Source organism: Canis lupus, chromosome 27 (assembly GCF_003254725.2).
Source record: "Canis lupus dingo isolate Sandy chromosome 27, ASM325472v2, whole genome shotgun sequence".
Taxonomy (NCBI): domain Eukaryota; kingdom Metazoa; phylum Chordata; class Mammalia; order Carnivora; family Canidae; genus Canis; species Canis lupus.
The window spans coordinates 22707011-22721538 of NC_064269.1; the positions used below are offsets into that span (position 1 = coordinate 22707011).

The 14528-nt window shown below is 39.7% G+C and overlaps 1 protein-coding gene across 4 annotated transcripts in view; it reads left to right on the forward strand.

Moving 5' to 3' along the window:
• BCAT1 (branched chain amino acid transaminase 1) overlaps positions 1-14528 on the forward strand; it is a 107394-nt gene that overhangs the window by 71639 nt on the left and 21227 nt on the right. For all 4 annotated transcript variants that reach the window (XM_025455388.3, XM_049102765.1, XM_025455387.3 and 1 more), the window contains 2 exons: positions 5975-6138; positions 11585-11727. In XM_025455388.3, coding sequence (XP_025311173.2) covers positions 5975-6138; positions 11585-11727 — 307 coding nt within the window. The remainder of the gene's footprint in view (positions 1-5974; positions 6139-11584; positions 11728-14528) is intronic.

A 14528-nucleotide genomic window follows, 5' to 3' on the forward strand; every position in this document is an offset into this window, starting at 1 on the left:
CAAACTTTTCCTGTGAAGCCAGGCAGCTACTCATCTCTGCTTTGTAGCACAAAAACCTCAATAGGCAACACATAAATGCATGAATGCACGTATTCCAATAAGACTTAAAAAAAAAAAAAAAACAGGAAGCAGGCTAAAGTTTGCTGACCCTTGATCTAGTCATTTCAGAAAGGGAAATGAAGCATGCTTTTTCTAAGAGTGACTCATTCTGGCTCTTCTGGGTACTTCCCTATCAAGTTTTTTTAACCACTTGTTTAATAATCCATGCTAAAATTTCTATTTAGGGTTGATTTCAGATATACCAAGCTGTATTTCCCAGGGTATTGATATAATAATCTTGTCTTTTTCCCAAGCTCTCTCATTTCCCACAATTTCAACATTGAGTGTTGAATGTAAGTTCCATGGTCCCATCTATAGTCCTCCTAATGTCACCTTCGTGTTTTGCATGTTGTTTCATACTAAATTTATTTACCACTGTTACTATTATAAGTGAGTATTTATAAAAACAATAATAATTGCTATTTGTTGAATGCTTGAAAAAGAGGTGTACTGGGTGCTTTCCACAGTTTAACTTAATTCTTGCATCGATGCTGTAAGCAGTTACTATCACTGCATTTATATAACCTTAGACAAGACAGGTAGGTGTTCTTTTCTCCTTATCTTTAGTTTTCTTTTAACTATGTGTTTTCTAAATTTTATGGTCATTCTTATTAAAAGCTAAAAAAGAGTACTAGCCTTTCTTTTGTCAAGTGTTAAATATATACTGTCTTTCTCTTTGAAAGGCCTGCGATCCCCTACCCATTTTACAGCCTCAGAAAATTCTGGACATTAGCTTCTCTCATGATATTCTTTGAATGTCTCCATATGATTTCTGTTAGCTTAGAGGTCAGCACTGAAGAAAATAAGGCAGGGGACAAAGGAACATTTTCTCTGTAGTGTCAGTGTGATATAGGATTAGCATCATTTTTTTTTTTTAAATCAAAGTAGCTCAAATATGGCAAATAAGTCATCTAGGTTGTTTTCACAGCTCCTTTCTATAAACAACTTCTTACTAAGATGAAGAGTCATTCAACAAATATATAGCAAACCTGGTATAACCAACACACAATGTTCTGTGTAGGGGACAAAGATGGCCTTGCACTTCATGGAGTGTAGAGATTAGCAAGAGGTAAAGAATTAAATATTTGTTAAGAAAGCGTGATAGACATCTTATCTAAATGCACAGAAGTGCAGGATGCTGTAATAGCCTATAACACAAGCACCGAACTTTGTGAAGAGGGCTCATTTTCTGGAATGACATTTAAATCGAGATTGAAGTATATTACTTAGAAGGGGGGGGGGGGGTCTTAGCTCTGGCTGCCATAACAGAATACCACAGATTGAATGTCCTAAACACTAGCATTTATTTTCTCACAATGCTGGAGGCTGGAAGCCCAAGATCATAGTGCCAGCAGGATTAGTTTCTGGCAAGGTTTCCCTGTAGATGTCCACCTTGCTGTGTCCTCAAAGAGCCTTCTCTGTGTGTGGAGAGACTGAATTGGAGAGCAAGTTCAGAGCTCTTGCTCGGATGTCTCTTCCTCTTATAAGGACACCAGTCCTGTTGGATTAGGGCCTCACCCTTTTGACCTCATTTGACCTTAATGACCTCCTTAAAAACTTTAGCTACAAATGTAGTCACATGAGGGGTTGAGGCTTCAGCATGTAAATGCTGTGGGTAGACACATTTCAGTCCATAACAGGGGACAAGGATAGTGTTTCAGGCAGGGGGAGTAGTTCAGGAAAAGATGAAGAGGCAGGAAAATGATGAGGTTTGAGCTTGGGGTACGTAGAGTGTGAAGGCTGTGCTTAAGGCTGTGGTAGAAGGAAGTGATGCCCCAGCTTGAACTCTTTCCAGAGTAAGAAATGTTGGGTACTTCTCTTACTGTTTGAAACTTTGATATTAAAAAAGGCCTGGATTAAGAGAAGATCTAGAGCTCAATAACTGAAACTTTGGACAAATCATTTGTTTGGAGCTTCAGTTTCTTCAACGTAAAAATAGGAATGATAACCCTTAGCTTCCTGGCTTGTTGGATTTGGTAATATAACAACTGTGAAAGGTCTTCAAAGTCAAAAACTATAATTATTGAGGGTTTTTAAATATTTCACCAAACCAACTAGTTTTTCCTACAAAAATTGCATGAATTTATTATTCCTGCCTTTTGTGGCTCACACACTCAAGGCCTTGCATGGACCCCTGGCCCTCTCCATATATGGTGTCTCTCAGTACAGTATTCTTTGTTTTCTCCTCTCCTCTTTTTGAAATAATAAAAAAGTCATGTCACTCTTTCTGAAAAACGTTCCTGTCATTCCCAATTATCTTATTTCTTCTGTCCCATATTTGTCTTGCTTAATTAAACAGAATTTTTCTCAGGCCTCCACACCACCACTGTGCTTCTCTGCTTCCCATGCCACAACAAGGACTAATAGTACCTTTCTCAGCTCCTGGAACACTTTGTGTGATCTTTCATATAATCTCTAAAATTCTGCCTTTTTATACATTAATTTTCTGACTGACTCAGAAGTGATTTTCACTGGACCACATCACTTTATTTTCCATCGCACCCAACTGTCTTGTTATTTTGTGCAAAATATACATGTACTTAATACCTTTATATATGTATTTGTGAGGTACAATATAAGTAAGATTAGTATCTTTTTGTACACATCAGAATTTCAAGTTAAGTCAATGTGCTCTCTTAAGTTGTATACTTTGCATCTGTGAGATTTTATATTCCTTGTTTTCCATGGTTGTTTTTTTAAAACCCTCTTCAATTCCTTTTATATTGAAATAACCCAGGAAACTAGAAAAAGGAATAAAAAAATGTTCATAAGGAAATGAGACTTGTTGAAACTGATTTACACAACTTATCAGATGTTCATATTTTCTCTTTATGTAGAACAGAAGCCTATGTCATCATAGCAGTATGTTTCCTGCCATGTAATTAATATTGTAGAAGAAATTACTCTTTTTTTTTAAATTTTTATTTATTTATGATAGAGAGAGAGAGAGAGGCAGAGACACAGGCAGAGGGAGAAGCAGGCTCCATGCACCGGGAGCCCGACGTGGGATTCGATCCCGGGTCTCCAGGATCACGCCCTGGGCCAAAGGCAGGCGCTAAACCGCTGCGCCACCCAGGGATCCCAGAAATTACTCTTAATTGTAGCAGTAGCACAGAATTTAAATTGCTTTCCAGGATAGAAAGGAGAATTAAGACAAAACAGATAATGGTTCCTGAGGCTAGAAACAGACCCAATGCCCAAGCTCCCTTCCTGATGCAGTTGCCTTTTATATATTTTCACTCTTGAAGCAATGTGACAATTTGCAGAAAAGTCACAGCATTCTTTTCATGAGAAGATGATCGATATAAGTAATCATTTAAAGATGAAGGTGACCAAGCTATGATCCACAATAGTCCTTGAACTACTTGAAAAACACAGACAAACTGTGAGTTAGCTTTGCTTAAATTTCGGAAAATAAAGTGTTAGTACACATAAACATGTTTTTTCTTTGCATTGAAAAATTCTCGTCTATTATTTACCTGCTTGCTAAGAATAAAAGTGTTACATAAGAGTTTGCTCCCCCCCCCCCCCCCGCGCCCCCCGGCCCCCCCCCCCCCAGAGATATAATGCAAAGATTATTCAGTTTTCCATCTGCGCTCTCTATACCACCACCTAGTGGAATAAATGCCAGTTTACCTGTCAATTAAAGTTGGGGAAGGAAATGAGTAAGAGGAAATTTATCCCACAACAAAATTTCCATGATGACGAGTTCTTGCTTTTAGTATAATGCAGGTTGTGAAAAATACATGAGTTCAGAGTGCATAAAAATCCAGACATTTGTGTGGTATCTAATTAGATACTTATGAGTTTGTCCACAAATAAGCAATTTTACTCAGAAACTTAGAAGCTAGATAAATTACTGAGGCTTTGTCCTGCAGATTGTATTTCTAAGTTATCTTGGGAAGCTTCTCTTTATTACTCCCTATAAGAGTCCATAAACATTTTCTTTTTAAGTGTTATGCTTCAAAGCTCCTCTGATATGAAAGTATCGTTGTATTTACTTAACTGATAGGCACATAAAAGTGTGGAGATAAGTTGGTCAATTTTTATCAAAGCTGGGAAGAAAGACAGGAATGTATTTTTCTAATGTTCTCTTTCCCAAACAATAAAATCAAAAATAGGCAAATGAAGCTTTAAGACTTTTCATTCTTTACTGGTAGGGAAGTCCTGTCCAACCCTAACTAAGAACAAATCTAAACAAGTAAAAAACCAAAACCCGTCGTTGCTTGCTGACTCTGGCTATCCAAGCCTTTCTTGGTCTCATGGCCCCATGGAATGCAAATGGAATCATCTTCCCATTTTCTGAGAGTTGCAGCCTTTCAGATGGTATCAATGTGCACATATACAAACACATTTTTTATGCCCATGAATATTTTACCTACCTGATTTTTGATGATCTGAGGATAAGTAGTGAGTGAGGGACCTTGGGCCAATGGGTAGTAGAGGGGAGATATAATGAAATTGAGGGGGAAAAAAATGTTCCTAGACTCACTTTTAGCCAGTTCATCAAACAAAGCCACAAAATCAACTGGAGTTGAGTCTCTTCTTATTCTTTTTTTTTTTTTTTTTTTTTAAAGATTTTATTTATTTATCCATGAGAGACACACAGAGAGGGGTAGAGACACAGGCAGAGCGAGAAGCAGGCTCCATGCAGGGAGCCAGATGTGGGACTCCATTCCTGGGACCCAGGATCATGCCCTGAGCTGAAGTCAGAGGCTTAACCGCTAAGCCACGCAGGCGTTCCTCTTCTTATTCTTACCATGACTGACTCTTACCTCCATCTACTCAGAAAGGACTCTAGTGAAGACTGGACATAAGCATTTTATATCCTGAGACTCTCATTGTAATAGTCCTATTTTCTTATTCCTGATGGTCTTGAATCGCATAGAATAGCCCAGTGACCTTTTTTGCCTTTACAATATATAGCCCTCAAAACTTTCAGACTTTTAAGTTTTCCCCCTCAGTAAGCAACTGACTAATTACTTGTAACTCTTTCTGTGCAGGAGACAAAAACAAGTTTTGCGTTGTTGGCTTATGATTTCCCAGTGTTTGTGGGAAAGACCATTTTCTTTCTTTTTTTTTTTTTTTAAGATTTTCTTTATTTATTCATGAGCGACACAAAAAGAGACAGAAACCTAGGCAGAGGGAGAAGCAGGTTTCTTGTGCGGAGCCTGATGTGGGACTCCATCCCAGAATCACACCCTGATGCAAAGGCAAATGCTCAAACACTGAGCCACCCAAGTACCCTGGAAAGACCGTTTTCTATCTTTGTCATCATGATATAAGTTCCTGAGTCCTTTACGCTCTGGCTTTTTGGGGGATATTTATCTCATCTGGTATCTTTGCCTCTAGTGAAGCCACACTCTTGTTGTCTGCTCTGTGTGACAGCCAGGTGTGGTAATGGCACACTCACCTCTACCCACCACCTGCTGGAGGCCCCGGGCATGTCTTAGAGTGGTTAGTAATCTGTGAACACAGAAGGGGAAGTTGGAAAAGCAAATATTACATTTCCTCTCCAAAGACTAAAATCATGTCTGCGTTCTTTCCCTTCTCAATTCCCAATCAATGCAACATTGCAAAGTGTTATATAGCTAGTTGTCAAAAATATATTTCTCCTCTCAAAGCCCTACTAACAACAAATTTTGACAAATTTGCCTTTCCCCTAAAATCATAACTAAGAAGGCAAAGCAAAATGAAACCTCAGCACTCCATTCTTTGTGTTTTCTTAAAAGACCATCTGGCTTTGTGTAACTTAGCTTTAGAAGTAACAGCTCCTGTGCTTTAGACGGCCCCTCTGGGAGACAGTTACAGATCTATTCTAGAATTTGGTGTCTACATTTAAATTAACAGTTGTGTGTACTTTTCTCTATCGCAGCCTTCTCTTGGAGTCAAGAAGCCTACCAAAGCCCTGCTCTTTGTAATCCTGAGCCCAGTGGGGCCTTATTTTTCAAGTGGAACCTTTAAGCCAGTGTCCCTGTGGGCCAATCCGAAGTATGTGAGAGCCTGGAAAGGTGGGACTGGAGACTGCAAGATGGGAGGGTAAGTGAGTCTGTGTTTCTGTCTAAAGAAAAGAGTCCTTCACAGCCACTGAGTTATTGCCATCTCAAATCAGTCTGAGTATGTATGATAATATTCAAGTTGAAGTGCCTTTTTTTTTTTGTTTTGTGTTTACTTTTCAGTGTTAAATTGTGCTAGTTCCGGGGCACCTAGGTGGCTCAGTAGGTTAAGCGTCTGCCTTTGGCTCAGGTCATGATCCCGGGGTCCTGAGATCACACCCCATGTTGGGCTGCTGCTCAGCCGAGAGTCTGCTTCTCCTGCTCCTCCTCCCTGCTGTGCACATGTGCACGCTCTCTCTTTCTCTCTCTCTCTTCTCTTAATAAATAAAATTTTTTTAAAAATTGTGCTAGTTCAAGGGATAACCCATGGCCCTTTATAAGGGAGAACCATCAAATGCTCTACAGAGGCAAGAACTAAAATAACTAAAGCAAGAATAACAGTGCTTTGAATGCACTGCCCCTGGAGGCTGGTGCTCTGGCTGCAGGCAGGCAGGTGCCCGTAAAGAGCATCTGGTGCTGGGATGGAGGCTCTCAGTTGGCTCCGAGGAGTCCTGTCTGGGGAAGGTGCCCGCTTCACTCAAGTGCTGTCTTCATTGCCACAGATTGTAGCCATACCTGCTGCCAGCTGGCTGAGGGACAACCCTGCTTTGGCTCTGTCAGGCCGGTTTCATTGGCCATATGTAGCTGGCTGGAAATAAAAGAGCATTTGAAAAGTGTTAGACAATTTCAGGGGTGGACTTGGCCGTGATATGAGAATGCCCCTATGGGTGAACAAGAATAGCCGGATTAACCGGTGTGAGCTCTTCCTTTGTATACGTTAAGTGCTGATGTGTATCACATACTCAGGCAGCAGCAGTCCTGGGAGGTGATATGATGGCAACTTTTGGGCTTGGGGAAAACTTGTAGATTCAGGGAGCTCTGGAAGTGTCCAGCGATGTGCTGTGAGAGAGATGTTGACAACTGGCTTTGAACCCTCTGTATCCTTCTGTATTTTCTTTTTCTTTAAAAAAAAAAAAAAAGTTAGGAAATTTATGTCCTGTACTCCCTATACATTTAGCAGCTGCAGTCTCTCAATGGCTAGAGAAATCCTAATGAAATCCATTATACCAAGAAATCCCTTTTTTTTTTTTTCCCCTTTTGGTGTATACCATTCCTTCCTGACTACATTTGATGCTAGTCAGGTTGAAACAACTACTTTTGTTTATTCTCTTGGTATCTTTTTCACTTGTTCAGACTTCTTCACAGAGCATATGCACCCCTGCCCACCATGTGTATCACTTTGTTAGAACTTCCCCTAGAGTTCATGTTACACTAAGTCAGTCTTGATGAAGAGGTAATAATAAGCTAGTTTTTCCTCTTTAAATCTTGCTTTCTAGCTCCCCCTACCTGCCCAGGGTAAAGATAACATGGGGACATTGAAAAATTGCAAGGAAATCTTTTTAGTATTGGGGATAGATTGTTACTAGAAAGATGACATAATGCAGTATCACAGAATACATGATCACTGAAGGCCAATTAAATTTTTTTTAAATTTACTTATGATAGTCACAGAGAGAGAGAGTGAGAAAGAGAGGCTGAGACACAGGCAGAGGGAGAAGCAGGCTCCATATACCGGGAGTCCGACGTGGGATTCGATCCCGGGTCTCCAGGATCGCGCCCTGGGCCAAAGGCAGGCGCCAAACCGCTGCGCCACCCAGGGATCCCTGAAGGCCAATTAAAAACTGATATTTTCTATACAATATGAAGAGTGAACCCTAAAGTTACTATGGACTTCCATTAGTATTAGTGTATCAGTGTTGGCTCATCAGTCAACAACAGTTCACATCAGAACAAGTGTACTTATTCAATACAGGAAGTTAGTAAGGGAAACTGAAGTGGGTGAGAGGGCATATGGGAACTCTTTTTGCTCACTTCTTCTGTAAACCTAAAATTGCTTTAAAAAATAAAGTCTAGGGACGCCTGGTAGCTCAGCGGTTGGCCATCTGACTTTGGCTCAGGGCATGATCCCGGGTCTGGGGATCAAGTCCCACACATCGGGCTCCCTGTGAGGAGCTGGCTTCTTCCTCTATGTCTCTGCCTCTCTGTCTCTCATGAATAAATAAATTAAATCTTAAAGTCTATTATAAAAAAATTAATACTTTGACTCATTAGGCTGAAGTGGACCATGATCAATGGAAGTTGGCTTGAAATCTCTTAGAGAAGAGAATATTGGATCTTACAAATAAAAGCATAAATGGCAAGTTGGAAGGCAGTAACCCAAAGGGTGGACTTTTAATCCATCTATCTGTTGTTTCCAAGAGGTTCTAAAACTGTCTATCCCTGTACTTTCAACCTGAATAAGTGCAAGGGAAACACAGGATTCTGCATTTAATATCAACCTATTTAGTTGGCAAAGACGTTTGGCAGCCCGCTTAAATTTCATTATTGCTTCTTCTCTAAACCAATTAATAGTCACCTTCTAAGTTTTTTAGGACCTCTGTAATCAACTGGCATTTATTAAATAGCTATTGATTCTCCTAAGCTCAAGAACTTTCTGCTTTCTCAGTAAATCTGAGGAAGAGATTTTCTTTATTCTAAGATGATTTCACTTTTTTGAAGCCATCAGAGATAATATTCTTTTATATCTGTATGTGAGAAAAGTAACAGAAAGGCACACAGCTGAAGGGAGAGTTCTAGCACAGTGGTTCTCACCTGTGGTCACAAATTGAATTAAGCTTTACCAACTACTACTCTCTGGGTCTCACAGCTAGAGACTTTTTTTTGGTCTGCTGTATAGCCAGAGTGTCAGAATTTTTTAAGTTAATTAATTGATTAATTTTATTTAATTCAAGTTGGTTAACATATAGTGCAATATTGGTTTCAGGGGTAGAATTTAATGATTGATCAGTTGCATACAGACACTCAGTGCTTATTACATCACATGCGCTCCTTAATGCCCATCACTCGGTTACCCCATCCTCCCTCATCTCCCCTCCAGCAATCCTGTTTGTTCTCTATAGGTAAGTCTCTTATGGTTTGCCTCCCTTTCTGTTTTTATCTGATTTTATTTTTCCTTTCCTTCCCCAATGTTCATTTGTTTTGTTTCTTAAACTCTACATATGAGTGAAATCCTATGATATTTGTCTTTCTCTGATTGACTTATTTCACTTAGTGTAATACTATCTAGTACCAACCATCCCACTTACATGAGCCACTCAATCCCTTTTCTGTTTTAAGATAGTTTGAGTTGGTTGTCATTGTAAGATTCATTATTTTCATTATAAGAAATGAAATTGTAAGATTTCATTATTTTCATTATTTTTGATGGCTGAGTAATATTCCTGTGTGTGTGTGTGTGTGTGTGTGTGTGTGTGTGTGTGTGTACGTACACATGTATATACACCATATCTTCTTTATCCATTCATCAGTCGATGGACATCTGGGCTCTCTCCATATTTTGGCTATTTTGGACATTGCTGCTATAAACATTGGAGTGCATGTGCCCCTTGGCCCTATTTTTGTATCCTTTGGGTAAATACCTTGGACACTCAGCTAACCGAGTCACCTAGGTGTCCCATTTTGAATGTCTTTTTATGGATCTTAGAATACCTTGATGTGAATAGACATTATGACCCAGGTTGCTATAGCCATAGTATAATGCCTATTTCCCATAGTTTTTCTAGAATGTTTTAGTTATTAGTATTCTTTTGAGTCGCAAGTCAGAAAACCAATTCAAGGGGTGCCTGGATGGTTTAGTCTGTGGAACATGCAACTCTGGTTCTTGGGTTTGTGGGGTCAAGCCCCACATTGGGTATAGCAATTACCTAAAAATTATAAATATATATATATTTTTAAGATTTATTTATTTATTCATGAGAGACACAGGCTAAGAGAGAGGCAGAGACATAGACAGAGGGAGAAGGAGGCTCCTTGCAGGGAGCCCAATACGGGACTTGATCCCGGATCCCGGATCCTGGGATCACGACCTGAGCCCAAGGCAGGTGCCCAACCACTGAGCCACCCAGGCGTCCCTATAAAAATATATTTATTTATTATTATTATTTTTTAAAGGTTTATTCATTCATGATAGACATAGAGAGAGGCAGAGATACAGGCAGAGGGAGAAGCAGGCTCCATGCCGGGAGCCCGATGCTGGACTCTATCCTGGGACTCCAGGATCACGCCCTGGGCCAAAGGCAGGCGCCAAACCGCTGAGCCACCCAGGGACCCCCTATAAAAATATATTTAAAAAAAGAAACAAACTCAAACTATCTTAAAACAGAAAAGGGATTGAGTGGCTCATGTAAGTGGGATAGTAGCAGTGGACTGCTAGGTAGGGGCTCAAATCACCATTGCCAAGTTTCTTTGGCCCTTGTGCATGTCCTGCTCACCCACCATCCTTCTCTTCAACCTGTTTCTCTGTCTCTTGCTCTTTCCTTTCTGCTTCCCTCCTCCTCCTCTCTCTCGTCAGAGTTTCTGCCTGTGCATTAGCCTACAGCTCTCCTACTTCAGATGTTTTTTCCTCTTAAGGGTAGTGATCATGAACACAATAGACTCCAGGTTTATGTCCTAGCAAACAGGCTGCCACTACCCTCAGAGGGTAAAACAACATCTTTCTTCAGGTTCCCTACATTAAAATGAATGAGTGAACAACTCAAGGAGGGGCTTATATGAGCGGCTTAGGTTACATGCTCACCCTTCAATTCAGTTGTGCAGGGCAAGGTATCATGACTGTCAACCCAAGCAGAATGTCTCAGCTCCAAAGGAAAGGTAAAGAGAATATAGTGGGAAGCAAAGCTGTGCAGATGAAAATGGCAGACAGCCACTGTGAATGTGGCTCTTGAGCTTAACTTATACTTTTAATTAGACAGTTTGGTCTGGACCAAATGTAAAAAAGATACTTTAAAAGGCCTAACGTGGGTATTTTGTGGAAGGTGACATTAATGCTTTGTAGTAGCTGTTGTATGTTTAGTTGTTTCTGCATGTTTGTTTGGGGCTAACATAATTCAAGGGTGGGGTTAGGGTTTCTTTCCAAGCCCTCATTTGTCATATGGTAGTGTTTGGACTTGTTTGCTAATGTCCCATGCAAGATGCTCAAACACTGAGCCACCCAGGTGTCTCAAAGACCTGAGGATTTTGGTACAAGAAGATGCGGGGGGAATCCCTGGGTGGCGCAGCGGTTTGGCGCCTGCCTTTGGCCCAGGGCGTGATCCTGGAGACCCGGGATCGAGTCCCACGTCGGGCTCCCGGTGCATGGAGCCTGCTTCTCCCTCTGCCTATGTTTCTGCCTCTCTCTCTTTCTGTGTGACTATCATAAATAAATAAAAATTGAAAAAAAAAAAAAACCAAATGCTTTCTGTATTAAAGTCTACTTAATGTTAAACTTTAAAAAAAAGAAGAAGATAGGGGGACTAGTATATTCATAATCAGTGTTTCCTCTTTCTTAAAAGGAATTATGGCTCATCACTTTTTGCCCAATGTGAAGCAATGGATAGCGGCTGTCAGCAGGTTCTGTGGCTCTATGGAGAGGATAATCAGATAACTGAAGTTGGAACTATGAATCTTTTTCTTTACTGGATCAATGAAGATGGAGGTAATTCACTCAAATTTCAACTCTTTGCAATTTGTCAGTCATTTTCAATAGGGCTGGAAAGAAAAGAACTGGGACCATAGAATAAGGAGTAAGTAGCACTAGCCCAGAGGCTAAGAACTACTATGCTTTTGTTTAAGTAGAAATGAGTTTAAATTCACAGAATTTATAAAGATTTTGTTTTGGGGTTTGGGCTCTAGATGTGCTTATAATTGAGATACCAACTTAAGGAATTTAAATCTCCATGATTTGAAGATTTGCTGCCTTATCCCCTCTGCTATCTTCTAACCTGTTTTACTATCTGAAATCCCTTGCGTTTTTCAGTGGTCATTCACCGTGTGCTATATGTGGAAAATGCTGTAGTGATAAGCGTAGTCTACTGATACTACTGATATGAAATTTAGTGTATCCTCTTGCTAAAAGTCTTTTCACAACTATTGCCCTTTGTACATATTTTGATAATACATTAGAAATCTTCAGATTTACTTGGGAGCTCAATTTGATTAAAACACAGTATTTTTAAGGGAAGGTTTGTCCATTTTGGGATTATACATAGATCGTGATTCATTCAAGGCTATTAATATGTGTCTTCTATAAAAATTAGTATTTCTTCATTACCTTAAGTATCCTGAATACTCATTATCTTTCTTTTCTAATTAGATAACAGAGACCATAGGGATTTAGCAAAGTGTTGACAATGGCTGTGGTATTGGATGAAATGACCAATAATGGGGAAAAATAGAGCAACCCGGATGGCTCAGCGGTTTAGCGCTGACTTCAGCCCAGGGCGTGATCCTGGAGACCCAGGATCGAGTCCCACATCGGGCTCCCTGCATGGAGCCTGCTTCTCCCTCTGCCTGTGTCTCTGCCTCTCTCTCTGTGTCTCTCATGAATAAATAAATAAAATCTTAAAAAAAAAAAAAAAAAAGCAATGGGAAAAATAGAGGTATATGCATTTATTTCCATTAGACTTTTAATAGTCATAAAAATTTAAAGACATCTTTTTTAGGCTTGTTTATGTTCTTAGGCTATTAATTATACAGTACTGAGTATAGAGACTAGAAATATAAGTTTCCAAATACTTATGTAGTCTGAGTATTCATTTCAATTAAAATTTTAAATGAAATTTTTATTTTAAAGTCGCTACAGTAACTTCTATTGCTCTTTTATTTTTTGGCTACTAATAGAGGAAAATGGTGATTCAGATGTGGCTGACTTCAGAGCTGTGAGCATTAGTTGTAGATTAATAAAATGAGCCTTATATTCCAGTCAGAGGTAGAATAAACAGAAGGTGTGGTGAGTACACCTTGTCCTAGGGTTGACCATTGGTAATCCTTGGTATTTGAAAAGCCAGATGCAGAGCATGCTGATTCTTCCATTCCTGTTGTTTGTACTTGGCGCTGTTTAAAAACAAAATTTATATTGGAATATTTGTGATTTCTAAATTTGAGTCATTGCATATGACATATATCAAAAGCTAAGTTTGAAAGTTGACAGCCAGGGTTGCACTCTGTATTTAGGAGATAATAGATTAATTCAACTTATTCTTTTCACCTGCCCACTTCCACCTCTCTCACCCACAAAAAAAATCCACACAATTCTAAACAAAAACAATTACATCATACAGAAGTGGTACCATCATTATTTATGGATAGGAGATGTCAGGATTTAAGTACAGTCTGAATCAGAGCTACACAATTTAAACAGCAACACTAGAACCTTGTCCTGGTGAAAAATTATTGCTTATCCAAACAATCATCATGAACCTTTTCTGCCATGACTTTTAAAGGTCAGAATAGAAATGAGTGAATTTGGTTTTTGACTCTTATAAAATATACCAGACCTTAAGAGTTCTATTCAGATTATGGTTGCCTGAGAGCTTTAGTTTTCATGCTCTTTCAACTTGAGGGTGTTCACCGAACAGAACAAATAAAATTTGAAGAAAGCGGGAAAAGAAGTGGGATAAATGTTTGGACAGTACTATAAGAGAAGAGAATGTCAGGAATAACCTTTGGGCTAAAAACAAAGAAGGCATTGAAGGGAGCTCCACAGTGACTTTGATTTATACCATGTGGCTTTTGGAAAATACAAAGAATAATGAGTTGAAAATCAACAAAATATTGATTTTTCACAAACTTTACCCCTTGGAGGTATGAGTAGAGTTCTTTCAGTAAAAACCTGCCATCTTTTTTTTTTTTTAATTTTTTAAAAAAATTTATTTATGATAGTCACACAGAGAGAGAGAGAGAGAGAGGCAAAGACACAGGCAGAGGGAGAAGCAGGCTCCATGCACCGGGAGCCCGACGTGGGATTCGATCCCGGGTCTCCAGGATCGCGCCCTGGGCCAAAGGCAGGCGCCAAACCGCTGCGCCACCCAGGGATCCCTCTGCCATCTTTCTATGAGCACACTCACTACCACTTTTGGACAAGATGGCTGCTCCACAAAGGTATATAAAGTAGATAATCTGTGTTTGCAGCACATGCACAGTAACTATCTGTGGCACTTGGCCTGTAACTCATGAGGTTTTGATTCTAGTCACAGTGACCCTGGGAGTAAGATCACACAGCACTGCTTCTCTGCTTGCTGTGTTGATGAGTGATTTACCGTACATGTTTGCCATTCACTGTTGGAACAATTTTACCTTGCACTGGATTCTGGAGCTGCCCTGAGAATAAGACCCAGTTATGAGGTTGAGCTTATTATTTTTTTTTAAGATTTTATTTATTTATTCATAAGAGACATAGGTTGAGAGGCAGAGACACAGACAGAGAAGTAGGCTCCTCTCAGCGAGCATGATGCGGGA